This window comes from Triturus cristatus, chromosome 3_2 (genome assembly GCF_964204655.1).
Source record: "Triturus cristatus chromosome 3_2, aTriCri1.1, whole genome shotgun sequence".
NCBI classification, from domain to species: domain Eukaryota; kingdom Metazoa; phylum Chordata; class Amphibia; order Caudata; family Salamandridae; genus Triturus; species Triturus cristatus.
The window spans coordinates 775,661,125-775,676,570 of NC_140584.1; the positions used below are offsets into that span (position 1 = coordinate 775,661,125).

A 15,446-nucleotide genomic window follows, 5' to 3' on the forward strand; every position below is an offset into this window, starting at 1 on the left:
TGGAAGGGTCCAGCTAGCTCTCAATCAGCAATGAGAGGGAGATGAAGCAACACATTGATGAGTCTGAATCTAAAAGTATCAAAGTACACTGTTATTTTTTATAACTTTGAATATATCAACTACTTAGTACGATTCCTTTTTCAGTCTTTTCCTCAAAAAATATGTAATCAAAGTCTTCTTCCCCTTTCAGTGTGAATTTCATTGGTGAAATGATCCCCAGCAGGACACTAGGAACTTACTGCACCACTTAGCATCGAAGTTTCTATTGAGGTCCACTCCATAGCAGGTGCCATTGTCATGTGGGGAACGGGATTTTCTCCACAGACGATCCTGTAAAGGTAGGTTTGGAGAGAAGAGGTCACAATTGGCCTTGGCATAAATAACATGAACGTTTATGATTCAGCTTTGGTTTAGCTTTAGAAGTACAGAAAATGACATTATGTAGATTTTAAGATGTAAGATATGGAACCATAAATTAGTTATGCATGGTGTTAGACCCAGCGGTTTCTGGCTGGCTGGGACACAGTGAAGCCAAACAGAATCCACCATCCTAGCTAGGATGAGTATGATAGACTTGTCAAATAACCTGTGCTCACCCTTTGGTAGCGTGGCACAGAGGAGTCAGGCTTATCCTCAGGGTCAAAGTGTAAAGTATTGTTACAGCACCGCCCTCACAACACACTGAGTACACAACAAAAAGACTCCACACCGCATAAATAAAACAATGGTCTTTGTATTACACACACATTAAAATCATACACCTTGGATATATGCTTTACAGTTATATGCAACTGTCAAACTCTCCCATTTGCAGCAGAACGGCTTTAACCTATTTGTACCCATCATAGGAATTCACTTGCTCCATTATTCCCTGACCCTTGAAATCAACAGAAACCCATGTGCATACTTTCCTGAGGTATTCACGATCCAAGCTATCCCTCCCACATTAAAACGGCAGAACCTATATGAAGGTCTGTTCAGAGGAAGTCCACTTTCTCGCTATCATAATAGCATCCAACAAGACATTCCCAAATATTGTGTACAGCTTGTAATGGACAAGAAATCACAGGTTTTGACTATGCCTCGTGACCCAGCTCCGCAGCCACTCAAACTACACCAGCCAACGATACATGTTGCACCCACTGGAGACACTTTGATTATGTAGTTGGTTCCACTTCAGGGGAAGGAAACAGATACTTGGTTACATCCATCCAGATTAGGCAGTCAAGGCACAAAGCGGCACCTTCTCGAGTGAGGTATCACTATCCCCCGTAGGCAAAAGACTGTGACACTGGAAGCTGGCATGCCCCCACATTGGAGAAATATTTCCCTTCAGGCATGGGGGCTAGTGCAGTTGCTCCAGGCAGCCAGCCGTGGGTCTACACAAGGCACAACAGGGCCCCTTGTGTCCAGTCATGATGTTACCAACAACAGAGTACCTTGTGGCATGGGTCCGGGGAGAAGGAGCTAGCAACCTCTGACTGAGGTCGCGATGTCAGGCACTGTCGTCCTCCCAATCTGGACGTCGGAGAGAGTCCAGCCTTCTGGTTTGGGTACTCTGACTCGGCAAACTTCCCTGGCACTCCTTGAACTGCTCAAGTTACGCCACCCCAGGTGGGCCACTGATCTTTACAAGCATATTCCTCTGCACAGAGTGATTACTGCTTATGTCAGGATGGTCCTTATCCCAACTGACAATAACTGCCACACATTTCTGCTGAACCCTGCGTGGTCCTTACGATCTTGTGGAAACGGGGGGATCCTTTCTTCCCCTGAGATCTTCTGGACAGGAAACCAGCCAACAAGCCCTTGGACAGTTCTTAGGGACCCTTGGCCACAACAGTTGGCAATTAGCTGCAGGCCAGCAACATCTAGGCAAAATCCATGAAGTGACTCTAAACTCCTGTGTACAGAGCCCCAGTAGAACCCACAGTGGCCTTTGGAGATTAGATCAGTTAACAAGGCCACCTTTGAAATGCACAGGCCCTCTCTAAATTTAGTCCTGTCTGTCATCCTGCCCTGGACGACTTACTTGATCAATATGTTTAGTGGGGCCAGGAACCTGCCCCCTGGGATTTAGGTGCCAATTCCCTCCCCCCCTATCCATCCCAGAAAGGCCATCAGAGGTCTGCAGTTTCCTTTGAGTGCCCCTAGTATATGGCTATCAATCAGGAATGCACAAATGTATCTGCCCACCACCCTCAGCACCCAGATGTGGATTGGATATAGGCCGACAGGCACACAGAGAGCCACAAACATAGAAATGTCAATTTTCCCAAAATAGCATTTAGACATTAGTAATGTCAAATCCACTCTCACTACCGGAGAGGATTTGCCATTACTAATCCATCGATACTAAACGCCATACTGCTACTCTCTGCACGTAAGAAATACAACTCAATAGCCTTTCCACAGATTAACCAATGTGAGAAGCAGGCCTTACAGTATTGAACACACCAGGCGGTGTTAATCACTACTAGGGCGTGTAGTGCACATTGCACATGCCCTTCCTCTTCCCTACACTGCACCCTACCCCCACGGAGTACTCAGATGTAGCGAGAGACATGCAGAACTTTGGCAAGTAACTTTCAAATGCAAAGCTAAGTAACAGTTACCTGCACACACAGACCCGCCATGGTAAACCTGCGGTGCGTTTGAAGAGCTACCTCCTTGGGTGGCACAACCATTGCCACAGGCCCACGGCGTAGCATTTGAGTTACATGCCCTAGGTATATGTCGTACCACTGGACAAGGGAATTACAGCTAACTCAAATCAGCCAATCATGTATACACCAATCATCAGTATGTATATGACAAGCACAGCACTTTGGCACTGAATTGGCAGTGTAAAAGTACTCAAAGACCTAAGGTTAGCACATAGATCAGCGGAAAACCAGGAGGGACAACAGCATAAAGTCAAGATAAAGCACCCTAAAAAGGGCAATTTCCACCATATGGAGTTAATGATTTCTGGGCTGGAGCAATGTCTCGAGAGTCCTTTATAAAGATGCTTCTGTATTTGGCGAGTAATGGTTTATTGATTTTAGGTGATAGTCCCTTTAACAAATTCAGACTATCTGGGGTACTTCAATCTGGAGGGCATACTTCAATAGGAGTAATATCTATGAGTTTATTAGACATCTAATTTGAATCTATAGTATTGATTTATTAAACGTTTTTAATTCCTAGGGATATGAGAAAATATTTAAGTACAGATGATCTTAAAATTATGTCAGTCCTGCCTCAATCAAGTATTAAATGCTCAAATATATATCATATACCTCTTATCTACAACAATAGATATTATACATTTATACCAGATTCTAATTGATGTATTGTATACGTAATGAACTACTCAAAGACTCAATAGTGCCTGGATCTCACTTTGTTGCTACAACAAACTAACCAATGATGTACAAGAGATCATTACATTTAATAAGTGATGATGGTATCTTTGTAGCAGACTTATCAGTTCAGTGAAGTCAAATCAGTAAGCACAGGTTCCAACCTAAATTCATTTTATTTCCCTGTGCTGTGGATCCTCTCTGGACCATTTTAGATAGATCTTGCTGAAGACAGCTTTATGTGTCGGATGCAGACAGCTCTGTAAACAATATATTTATACTTATTATAGTAGGATTCTTGTTTTTTCACAATTGGATTGCGTCTTTGTACATTTCAATTTTGTTGCACCTAATTCAATGGCTTTTCTTCCTATTCTTGTGTTTATCCCTCCACTCCAGCATATAGGGTTTACACATGTTTTTGATTGGTTGAGTGCATCATTCCAGTGCTGATGTCAGAGAACATTTTTTCTTTATTTTCTCCGCCATTTGTGAATTAGCACTCCAATGTAGTGCATGCTCTACTACTTTCTCTCTCCGTTTCTCACTCTTTCCCTCCCTAATCAAATATGTGCTTTCACTTTTTGCCTTGCTCCCTCACATTGTCTCTCTCACCCCACCCAGCAGTTATGTTCTCCCTGCCTTTCTCTTGCTCCTCAGCTGCCCTTTTGCTGCTGCAGTTGATTGGGAAACATCCATTACAACGCAGTTATTACAACGCAATACCTTTACAATGCAACTGTTACAACGCAACTGCCTTTAAATCGCATGCTATTATAACGCATGCCATTACTGCGCATGTCACTACAACAGGTGTCATTACAATGCATACCATTACAACGTTTAAAAGGTAAGTAATGGAGATTTTTTAGTTTCAGGGTGGGTATGGGTTTTGGTGTACATGGGAAAATACATTTTTACCCCTACACTATCCAACACTTACCCTACTGTTGCACTCACTGGAGTAGGAATAGTAATTCTTACCCCTACACTATCCAACACTTACCCTACTGTTACCCTAAAAGTATTATGCGTTGCAATGGTATGTGTTGTAATGGTATGCATTGTAATGGAATGCATTGTAATGGTAGTTTTAAAAATTGCGTTGTAATGGTATGCATTGTAAAAGCATGCAATGTAATGGTAGTTGTGATGTAACAACTGCGTTGTAAAAGCATGCATTGTAATTGTTTGCGTTGTGACGTCATATATTCCGTTGATTTTCTGAAACTCGTCGTTATTGGCTTTGCCAATGCCGGATGCGTTTAAAATTGCTCCAGCATTTGTAAAACCAGTAACGGGGCTTGGAAATGTAAAGAAATACACTTCCATGATGACTGCCACTTTGCATCATTTCAAGTTGCATCAGGTAATGTGGTGGTCATCTTGGAAGTATAAAAAAAGTACACTACCAAGATGGATGGTCACTTCTATTGTGTTTGCCTATGCTAGCACAATTAGTAAGCAAATATGAAGCACTTTCAAAGTGAGAATGATAGGCTTTGTCAATGCTTTTTAGGTCTTGCCTATGCAGCGCGCATGCGCTGCATAGGAAAAAGACCTTTAGCAATCGAGTCGGTTTTGAGGCCAAAAACGTGCACTCGTTGCATTGCTTTCAATGGCAACGCGTGCATGTTTGGCGATTCCCTTGCGGGAGCAAGCAGTGGCGCCATATGTTAGCAATTATCGCGCCTTGCTGCTCGCTCCCGCAAGGGAATCCGGCACCGGCCTTCTCCTCTCTCCTCTACCGCTGCTGCCGCGCATGGCGCGCCCGCTTGTTTAATTCTTGGACTCACAAACAAGATGATTATTACCTTATTGTATTCAGTCTTACATGAAAATAATGCTTGTTGAATGCTCTCTTTGCCTATAGCATGCGTCATGCGCCTATGCCATGCTCATATTTGCATGTGAGGAAGGCGAGAGTATAGGTCACTGGATGTCCTGACACCTTCCAGCATGTAAATATACAAAAGGGATCACTTTTTCCATCCAATTTAGAAGTAACCTATCTTGACTCTTAGACCCCAGCAAATTGCAAATCCATCCTAATCGAATGCAGCTTTGTTTAGCAGCCTAACCATTTAAACATGTTCCAAAGGCTTGAAGTAATTATTTTGAATAGGAGTTCCTTCTCTGAAGTGGCATGGAATTCTTTTGGAGGACTGGAGGGTTTGCCGTAGTTACCTTTTCCCAAGAATATATGTAGCCATCAATGTTAAGCACAGGCACGATGTAAAAGTCGACGGCCTGGAGGACTTTGGACAGCTTGGAGTCACTGTGTTGATTTGCTAAAATCTAAAAGGGAAAGACAGAACAATATACTTGAGTGAATGATTTTAGACTACCTAAGCAGCAGCATAAATTATAAGGCCAAATAGAAATAGAAAGCCCTACTCTGACTGCGGCTGACTGCCTAAAATGTATTCAAATTGCTACTAATTTATCATAGAATCCTTTTCACCCACACCCTTATAGCCATAGTACGGGCATAAACCTGCACTCACCAAGGCGGATTCTACTGCATGCAGTCCATAGATTATTGGTTCCTATCTTCATGGGATGAAGTTTATCTCTGCATGGACAACGCTCCAACCTTTTGGAATACTTCATCTAACAATGCCTTAGAAATCAAGGTGAATTTAGAATGTTCACGAAAGATCAACACCTATCACATTGACACTAGGATGGTTACACATGGCTGGACAATTAACCAACAGCAGCTCAGGAAATATTTTTCATCCTAGCCCATTAAGGGCTGACCAAACTTACTGAGCAAACCCATTTCTCTATTGGTTGGCATTAGAGTATGGGTACTACCTTGTTCCATGTTGCCACTGGGGTGGAGGTTGAGGTGAGCCTGGCCCTTCCTTGATGACTCAGAGCTGAACTGAAAAGGGCGGGCCTGCAATTAGAATAGTGAGAGTATTTTTCCTTGTACCTGAATAGGGCCTGTTTCCCTGGTCATACTGCACAAGTGAAGACAGAACTGTTTTGAACTGGGCTCAGAGATCCTTGCACAAAGAGAACAAAGACAAAATGGGCTATAAGTAGACCTTAAACCCCAGAACTTTAGATCACTTCTGGACTTAAGAGGAACATTTACCAAGGAGAAGAGCTTGAGAGCTGTAAGAAGAAGTACTGCCCCTTTGCTGAGTGGGGTTGGTCTGCAGTTGCTGTTTCTGCCAATGAATGGACAAAGACTGTAACTTAGCTGTGAATCTGCTTGAAGAAGAATCTCCAAGAGCCTGTGTGTGCTGGCCTCCAATTCTGACATCTCAAGGACACAACAACTTCACCCCAGCTCCCCTGAACTCTGATGTTGAGAGTTCTGACCTACCAGGAGGGGCTTATTCCAGTTTGGGGCCTCTGGAGGTTGTTCCTGCTGTTGGGAGCTGGAAGAAACCTGAAGAGCTGAGAAAAGTGATACATCATCCTTCTTGCAGCTGTTTTTCCCGACGCAGCAACGCCGTGCGAGAAGAATCTCCACACACCTCCGCACCGCTGCAGAGATGATGCAGAGCCTGTCATGGCTGCAAGAACCAACGGATCGTGGGATTGTGGCTGAAGAAACCGACACAGCGCCGTTTGCTGCATTGATCGCCAGCACATCCCGGATTTCCACGCATCGTACCCGTGGACCAGAACCGTCTTGGAGCCGATGCATCACTTCCCCCTACAGTCCGAATTCGATGTATCACTTCTCCTGAGTGCAGCAGATTGGTCGCATAGCCTCCCCAAGGACTCAGGAAATGACGCACCTCTGGGTTTCTCAATGCTTCCCTTCTCTGCAGCTGTATGCCTTGTGAATTTTGACGCATCTACAGGTGCTTTGTGTAGAATCACGCATCCATAGTTTTCTATGGACCAAGTTGCTTGAAACCTTTGAAAAGTCATATTCTTATTAAATGTATGTTGGATTTTTGTCGTTTTGTTCTTGTTGAGTTTAGCTAAAGAAACTTTATTTTTCTAAACTGGTGTGGTGTCCATTTGTGGTGTTCTCACTTTATTACTGTTTGTTTTGACTACAAATACTTTACACATTGCCTTGGGATAAGCCTGTCTGCTCATGCCAGGCTACCCAGGGAGTGAGCAGGAATTATCTAAACTGTGTAACCCCCTTATCCTGACTAGAAGCAAGGGTCCCTATTTGGACAAAGGTACGTACCGCTGCCAACTAGAGACCCCCATTTCTAACAGGTTGTCAATACCTTTCCTAGAATAAGGATGTCATTAATGCTGATTAACTATCACATGTTTGAAAATAATATATAGCACATTAACCTTTGGAGCTGATCCATTTTGGTAGTGGATAGTTTTGAGGTAAAGCCTGGAGTTTAGGTGGGGTGTTTCTCTCTCACGTTCTGTTGGCCATCTAGTTTGGGGCAAAAGACTTTGATATGGTACTTCTCACCTCTTTATCACAGGTCTACAGCCCTAAAATGGGAACAATGGACTTTGAATGGCTAGCGCTAAAGGCTATTGCCATTCCAAATCGCACTTTAGGGATGACGTTCCTCGGACTGTGTTGAGGTGCTTAACACTGCTCCACCAGCATAGCAAAAGGCATTGCGGGGCTGGGAGTGTGGTCCAACATGTACCATATCGCAGTGAGGAGGGTGGCACAACCCACTTGCAGACTGACAGGCAGTGACAGCTGATTAGCATGTGGGGTCAAGGCTTTTTTTACCCCTGACCCTGTCAGCCGTATCTATCTTATAATCAATCCTATTGTGAAAGATCTGGTCAGTCCCCAAGAGCCGGGGTCTTCCATTTCTCCCTGAATGCACCTACTGTTCTACCTTGTGTATACACAGCTACTGTGTACTGTGCGAAAGACCAGGGCCAGGCTGGAACCATGCACACTTCCTACATCTCTGCTCGTGCCCCCTGCTGACTAATCAGCAAACCTACCACTTGTGGATTTAGCGCAGTTGTGTCTCCTGAGTAACTAAAGCCCAAAGCCAACCTTTGGGCACCTTAAGGCCACAAAGAAAAAAGGGGCCACCTGACTAACCCCCATCTGCTCTCTGTCCCAATCTGTACACAAAGGCTCAGCGAGCCAAAACAAATGTGAGGGCCTTGACTTCCAACTCCCAGATCCTCACAAAGATGCACAAAGCATCAAGCATCAAATTATTAAGCAAATCACCCCCTAACCCTAAAACCCTCCTGGAACTAGAGCGTGCTTGTGCCCCTTCCCTACAACCTGAAGGAGGTCATCACCCAGAGAAAGTGAGGTGCCGCGCGAACTGGGGTGGCAAGGGCAGCAGGGGTCAAACCTCACACCACAAGATAGATCTGGAGCCTAGAGCCCGGAACCTAGAGGCTGGGAGCAAGCAGCCGAGACATAGCCTAGAAAAAGGCTCGGAGTAGCAGACATCCAGGGACAGGGGAGCAGGCCTAGAGCCGGACCTGCAGTAGTATTGCCTTTTCTAGCTTCCAGTTCATCCTGCAAAGCTTGGGCTAGGTGGGATCAGTTCAAACACACTCCAGATAGCACCACCAGTAGCATGAGGTCAAGAAAGGCCAGCTACTCACCGATGCAGGGGAAAAAATGGAATAAGCCCACCCCGAAGACCACAACCCCTCAGGACAAGGACTGAGGCCCAATGACCTGCACCAACAACCAACCTAAAATTATTTCAAAATTCCAGTTACTGAAATATGTAAACTCAGCCATCTTCGTGTGCTCAACAGACACAATGAGCCTACCAGCCCTTCTAACACCAACCATAGTTGTTTGCACCAAGACCACACCCCAACGCCAAGTCCTAGACCCCGCATTAGAGGGGACTGCACCCTCAATCACCACATGGGACAATCAAGGTGATAGGGACAAAGCAGGAGGGGAATGCCCAGCAAGCAGGGACTCAGAGCTACAGGAAATCATTGACTTAACCTCTAGTCCAAACAGCCCAGGCGAGGGCCAGTCAAGTACAGTTCCCACAGCTGAGCATAAACAGAGGTGCACCACAGTTCCCACAGCTGCAAGCAACCCACAAGTGGAGAATAGCACTACATTCCACCCTGAGACCCACCCTCCACCCTCCACTCAGCACTGCAGCCGTCCGCCCAGTGAAGACTCCCCAGGACCCAGCAGCACCAAGTGAAATAATGTCTCCCAGGACTGACCCCCTCCAGCCAGAAGAAGAGAAACACTTAGAGTTACCAAGAAGGCAGAATCCAGACAACCTCTTTGGAGCACACACAGTGCATGGAACTCTCCTATTCAACACAGAAAGAGTGGGATGAGATACTAGCTTCTTACGCCTCTAAAAATGACCAGAGAAAACCCAATCTCCGGCCAGGACCCCTGTGTGAGAAAGTGCCATCTTTCTTGCATGGTATGCATCCACTTTTTGCTAAAGTGCTGAATGTACTTTGACTGAGTGTGCCCTGGGCTCCTGCCAATCAGGTACCCAGGGCTTATGTTCCTTCCCTAAAAACTGTGGTGAAACTCAAATTGGCAAACTCTGGCCACATGTCAGCCCCTGGTAAATGGTACACTAGGTAACCAGGGCCTTGTGACCGGGGAAGGCCCCTAAGGGCTGCAGCACTTATTGTGCCACCCTTAGAGGCCCTGTACCCTGACACACACACACTGCCCTTGCAGGCTGAGTGTCTGGGTACAGAACAAAACAGAGAGTCGACATGGCACACATCCCTGTGTGCAATGCTCACAACACTCACTGCCCTGGCATACATCAGCCACCCCTCTAGCTGGGTGCCCTATGCCAGTGGTGTGGGTACAGGTGCATGAGCCCTGTGCCCCTACACTACCCACGTCCATTCCTAGGCACTGTAAGTGCAGTGCTGCCATGTAAGAGTATATGGTGCTGGGAGATCGTCAACACGAACTCCACAGCACCATGATGGCTCCACTGAAGACTGAGAAGTTTGGTATCAAACTTCTCAGCACATTAAACCCGCACTGATGCCAGTGTGGGATTTAATGTACAATGCATGACAGAGGGCATCTTAGAGATGCCCCCTGAACCTAACCTACAAACCACGTCTTGTCTGAGGGGCTGCCTAGCCTGCCACACAGCAGACATGTTGCTGGACCCCTGGGTAGAGAGCCATCTGCTCTCCTGGGCCTGCAACAATGCACATCCTGGGCGAGGTGCTAGGTCTCCTCCCCCAGGATGGGCAGGGGAACCTTCAAAGGCGTGCTGCCTTTGTGAGCTTCTCCAGGCCACTTGCTGTACTCAGCAACTGGCCCCTACCGGTTCTAAACCCCCACTCTGGCGGGAAGACTGGCCGGAAACCCCAAGGAAGGACAGGGGGTGTGCCAGCCTCTGCCAACCCCACCCCTCAGGTGGAAGAGGCGAGGTGAAGCACATCTCCGGGCTCTCGCCATCTTGAAGATGGGAAGCCCTGCCCAATCAGGACTAGGCCACTGCCCCCCTCCCACAGGAGAGTGGCAGGCTAGGGGGTGCACCCACCCCAGGGCAGGGACCCAGTGGTCCCTGCCCTCTACCTACCTGTAACGCCCCTAAATTTACTATTTAGGGACACCCTGAGCCTTCCTTCCTTAGATCCAGATTCTGAAACAGCAAAGAAGATCGAGAGACAAGAAGACCTGCTGTGCAGCTTCTCACAAGAGGAAGACACCAATTGCTTTGGCCCCAGCCCTACCGGCCTGTCGACCATCGCACCTGCTCCTGCTAAACTCCGGCATCTCCAGTGGCCAACAACCTCACAAACCCCAGAGGACCTGGCTAACTTGTGACTCTAAGCAAGTGGGACTCCCATGAGCAGTGGTACTGCTCAAAGCAAGTACCCATGGCATCAGCCAGGAACCGCGAACCCTGCACACTCTGCATCCGCCAAGCCTGGTCTGTGCTGGAGTGAACAAAGACCCCGAGGACGTCCCCCCGGCAACTGTGACTCCGAATCCAGCACCCAAGGGCCCACCTCGACGCTCCTGGCGATGACTGCAGCCTCAGAACCAGGGACCCCTCCAACCGCGACCAGCCGAGGGTAAGATTTCCCGACACCAAAAGGCACCCCTGCACCCGGCGCCCTGCGGCCCCCTGTGCCCAACTCCTGGGTGCCCACCTATCCTCCAACTACCCAAATTACCTCTCGAAGTGGTGGTCACACCTGAAGAATCTTCGTCCCCGAGCTTGCAGCCTTTGTTCATTTTTGACCTTCTCCATTGCAATCCATTGAACGCCCGACGGCTCAAAAGCAACCTGCACCCAGCCGCCCGAGTGCCCCTGGCAGTGCAATCTCTACTCTACTCTACTTCCCCATTTGCCCTGGGCAAGTGACCAGGAGCCCAGCTCCCACAGCCGCGTGGCCTGCTAGCCAGCAACAACCAACCAGGGGCCCCCTGCCTCCCATAGGATAACATTGGGCCTAACTCACTGTGCAATCAGCTGCCCCTGTGCCGCTGAGGGTGTAACAACTGTACTGACCTGACCCTGGGAGACCCCTGAGTCTATGCCCAGAACCTTAACTCTGCCCGTCGAGTACTTACCCAAAAGCTGATAACTCTCTTTTCTTCCATAGGTTAACATTGACTGGTTTCACTTGGAAATTCTTTTAAGTGTGGAGTTTCTGAACTTTAAAATATTCACCCAAAATCAACCGAGTAACAAAAATGAAAATACTCACCTGCTATCAGGAGAGATCCCAGTGCTGGATCTTGGTGCCCAGCACTGACCCTGAAAAGTAATTACAACCATACTTACCGCTAACCCAATTTTCTTCCATAGGAAACCATTGACTGTTTTTCTGTGAAATTTCTTGTGTCGATTTTTGCAAACTACAAATATTCTTTAAACATCGCACCAACTGTGAAAACGTAATTACTTACCTGTTTTAGATAGATGTCCCAGTGCTGAACCTAGGAGTCTAGCACTGGATTACAAAAGAAACAAGAACATACTTTACCCGCAACTTGAATTTCCTTCCATAGGATAACATTGCCTGGTTTTTGCTGAAAAAGTTTCTAAGTGTCGATTTTGCAAACGTACAAATATTTGTTAAAAGTCGCCTATATAACCAAAACACATTCTTCCAACTGTTTACAGGAGATGCCCCAGTGCTGGATCCAGGATCCAACACTGAGTTGTAACCATAACCCCACTTACCTGCTAAGTGAAATTCCTCCCATAGGATAGTATTGGTGATCTTATGTGAAAAAGTTTCCAAGTGTCAACTTTTAAAATACCAAAATATTGCTTAAAAATCAGTACTGTAACCAAAACGCTTTTACTCAACTGTTTACAGGAAATGTCCCGGGTCTGAATCCAGGATCAAGTCCTATGGTTAGAAAAGTAATCCTCAAAGTAACTAATTGCATTTAATTAGAAATTCCCATTGAGCTCAATGTAGTATTGTGTTGCCTATTGCAACAACTGTGTCTATTGCATTCAAAAGCCTACTGCATATTGAAAGTATTTATATAAAGCCTCTCATTCAGAGAAAGTATATTTTGAAATCTATTGTTGGTTCTAAAAAAAAAAAACATATATTTTTATACAAAACCATTGGCCTAGAGTTCAGTTCTTGAGTGTGTGAGACCATTTGCTGACTGAGTGTGTGCAACAAATGTGTTACACTGTCCTCTGATACTGCCTGACTGCTCGACCAAGCTACAACTTTAGAGAGTAAGGTTATATCTAACTTTAGCCTCTGCCAAACCTCTGGGGACTGTGGACTCTGTGCAAACTGTACCTATTTGGGAATAGTATATACAGAGCCACTTTCCTACATTGGTGGATCAACTGGTGGGATACAAACTTGCATTTGTTGGACTATTTGGTTACCACCTGATCACACAACAGAACTCTCAAAATTGCCTTAGAATTCTGATTGGTCTTTCTAAAATGCTAAAAGTTTTGTCAGGGCCTTGCTTAAGTCCCATTAGAATTTTAGAAAAATAAAAGTCACTGTAGTCAAGGGTAGATGGTTAGAACTGTCAGGTTAGAATGCCTCAAAGAAACCCAGCAATTAGTGAAAATAATACCATGCAGGACCTGGTGGAGGAACTTGACCTCACACCTTACTTACATTTGTCTTTCAAGGAATTGAGGTCCCTATGCAAACTTAAAAATGTACCAATGGGCCTGTATCCAACCAAACTAGGGCTCCAGGAGCTCTTGGCTGAGTATGCTAAGGACCACCCATCTGAACATGGTGATGACCAGTCAGATGAGGAAAGGGGTGAGGCTGAGGAGGATGATGATTCCCCTCCAGTCATGCCTAGGGAGGAAAGGGCCCCCATACCCTTGACTCCAAGAATCAGCATCTGGGAACCTAGAGACCACACAGGTGGACCAGGTACCAGAGAGTTCACTGGGGGACCCCCCCAGTGAAGAGGACAGCTGTTTAGCAAAGCTGGCCAAAAGATTGGATCTAGAGTCCAGGCTCCTGGCTCTACAGAAAGAAAGGCAAGAGGTATCAATGGTGGCAGCAATACTAAAAATAAGGATAGGGAGGAACCTTCTGATCCTAAAATCCCCAAAGGGATTGTCCCTACATTTGAGGAAGGTGATGACATCACCAAATGGTCCACAGCCTTTGAGAGGGCTTGTGAAATAAGAAGAGTGAAGAAACCTCTCTAGAGGGCACTCCTGTGGGAACTGTTCTCTGGTAACTGCAGAGACAGGCTTCTGACCCTCTCTGGGCCAGATGTAGGGTCTTATGACCTCATGAAGAAGACTGATTGAGGGATTTGGATTCACTACTGAGGAGTATAGAATTAGATTAAGGGGGGCTCACAAAACCCAGACCCAGTCCTGGATTGACTTCGTAGACTACTCAGTAAAGACACTGGATAGTTGGTTAGCTGGACATAGTGTGCATGATGTTACTGGACTTTACAATTTGTTTAGGAAGGAACATATACTAAGTAATTGCACAAATGAAAAGTTGCATCAGCATTTTGTAGACCTAGGTCTAATTTCTCCCCAAGAATTGGGAAAGCAGGCAGACCACTGGGTCAAGACTAGGGTGACAAGGACAGCCACTGGGGGTGACCAGAAGAAGGTGGTTACAAAACCTCGCCAGGGGAAAGGTGGTGAGAATCCCCAAGATAAAAAGTCTCAGTCTTCCAAAGGGCCCCAAAAACCTGTTCAGGGGGGTGGGTCCCAAACTACTCCCTATGTGCCTCAACCTTATAGGGGGAGGAACTTTGATCCCTTAAAGGCCTGGTGTAACAACTTTAAGAAGTCGGGACACCTAACTGTAGATAAATCTTGCCCCCACAACAAAGCCCCTAAGGCACCCAGTACAGCTACTCCTGGGGCAGCAAGTCTACAGATGGGATCAGAAGTGTGCCCTGAGCAAATCTGTACGCACACTGAAGCCAGTCTAGTTTCAATGGGGGAAGTTGACTTTGCCACTGTAGCTGTGTGACCACCCAACTTAAAGAAATATTTGCAATACCCCTGGATGAATGGAACTAGGGTAGAAGCTCTGAGGGATACAGGTGCCAGTGTCACTATGGTGAGAGATATACTGGTTTCCCCTGAGCAATACTTGATTGGGAAAACTTACCCAGTCACCAATGCTGACAGTGTTACCACTAGTCATCCCATGTCTATGGTGACATTAGGCTGGGGGGGGGGGGGGTTACTGGCCTGAAACAGGTAGTGTTCTCTCCAAAGTAACCAGTTGCGTGTCTGCTAAGAAATGATCTGGAAACCTCACCCTGGGCTGAGGTTGAGCTAAAGGCCCATGCAGCCATGCTGGGTGTAGGATGGTAGGATCTGCTTTACATGTTAACCCCCACTTTTTGCTGGTGTTTCGCTGTTTTTCGACTTTAGTCTGGCTGGGACGCTGCTATTCAGGGCCCCAGCCTAGCTGCTTCCTCTCTAAAATGATTCCATGTACTTTAGGTACATTACAGATTGGATCTGAGGTGCCCTTGTAAGCCCCTAGTATATGGTATACTATGTACCTAGGGTATAGGTACCCCAGAGGCCTACCAGGGGCTGAAGCATGTATTATGCCACCCCTGGAAAGCCATCCAAAATGACACCATAGGTCTGCTACTGCAGCCTGGGTAAAGTGGTGCATGCACCCCTTACTGTGATATAGGTTACCTATATCACTACATATATACACACATATAAACCTATAAGT

The 15,446-nt window shown here is 46.3% G+C and overlaps 1 protein-coding gene across 1 annotated transcript in view; it reads right to left on the reverse strand.

Annotated features, from left to right (window-relative positions):
• The window catches only part of LOC146858079 (carboxypeptidase O-like), a 226,483-nt gene that overhangs the window by 115,691 nt on the left and 95,346 nt on the right, over window positions 1-15,446 (reverse strand). The window contains exons 7-8 of the mRNA XM_085646867.1: window positions 5,532-5,642; window positions 240-330 (exon numbers count right to left, since the gene is read on the reverse strand). Coding sequence (XP_085502993.1) covers window positions 240-330; window positions 5,532-5,642 — 202 coding nt within the window. The remainder of the gene's footprint in view (window positions 1-239; window positions 331-5,531; window positions 5,643-15,446) is intronic.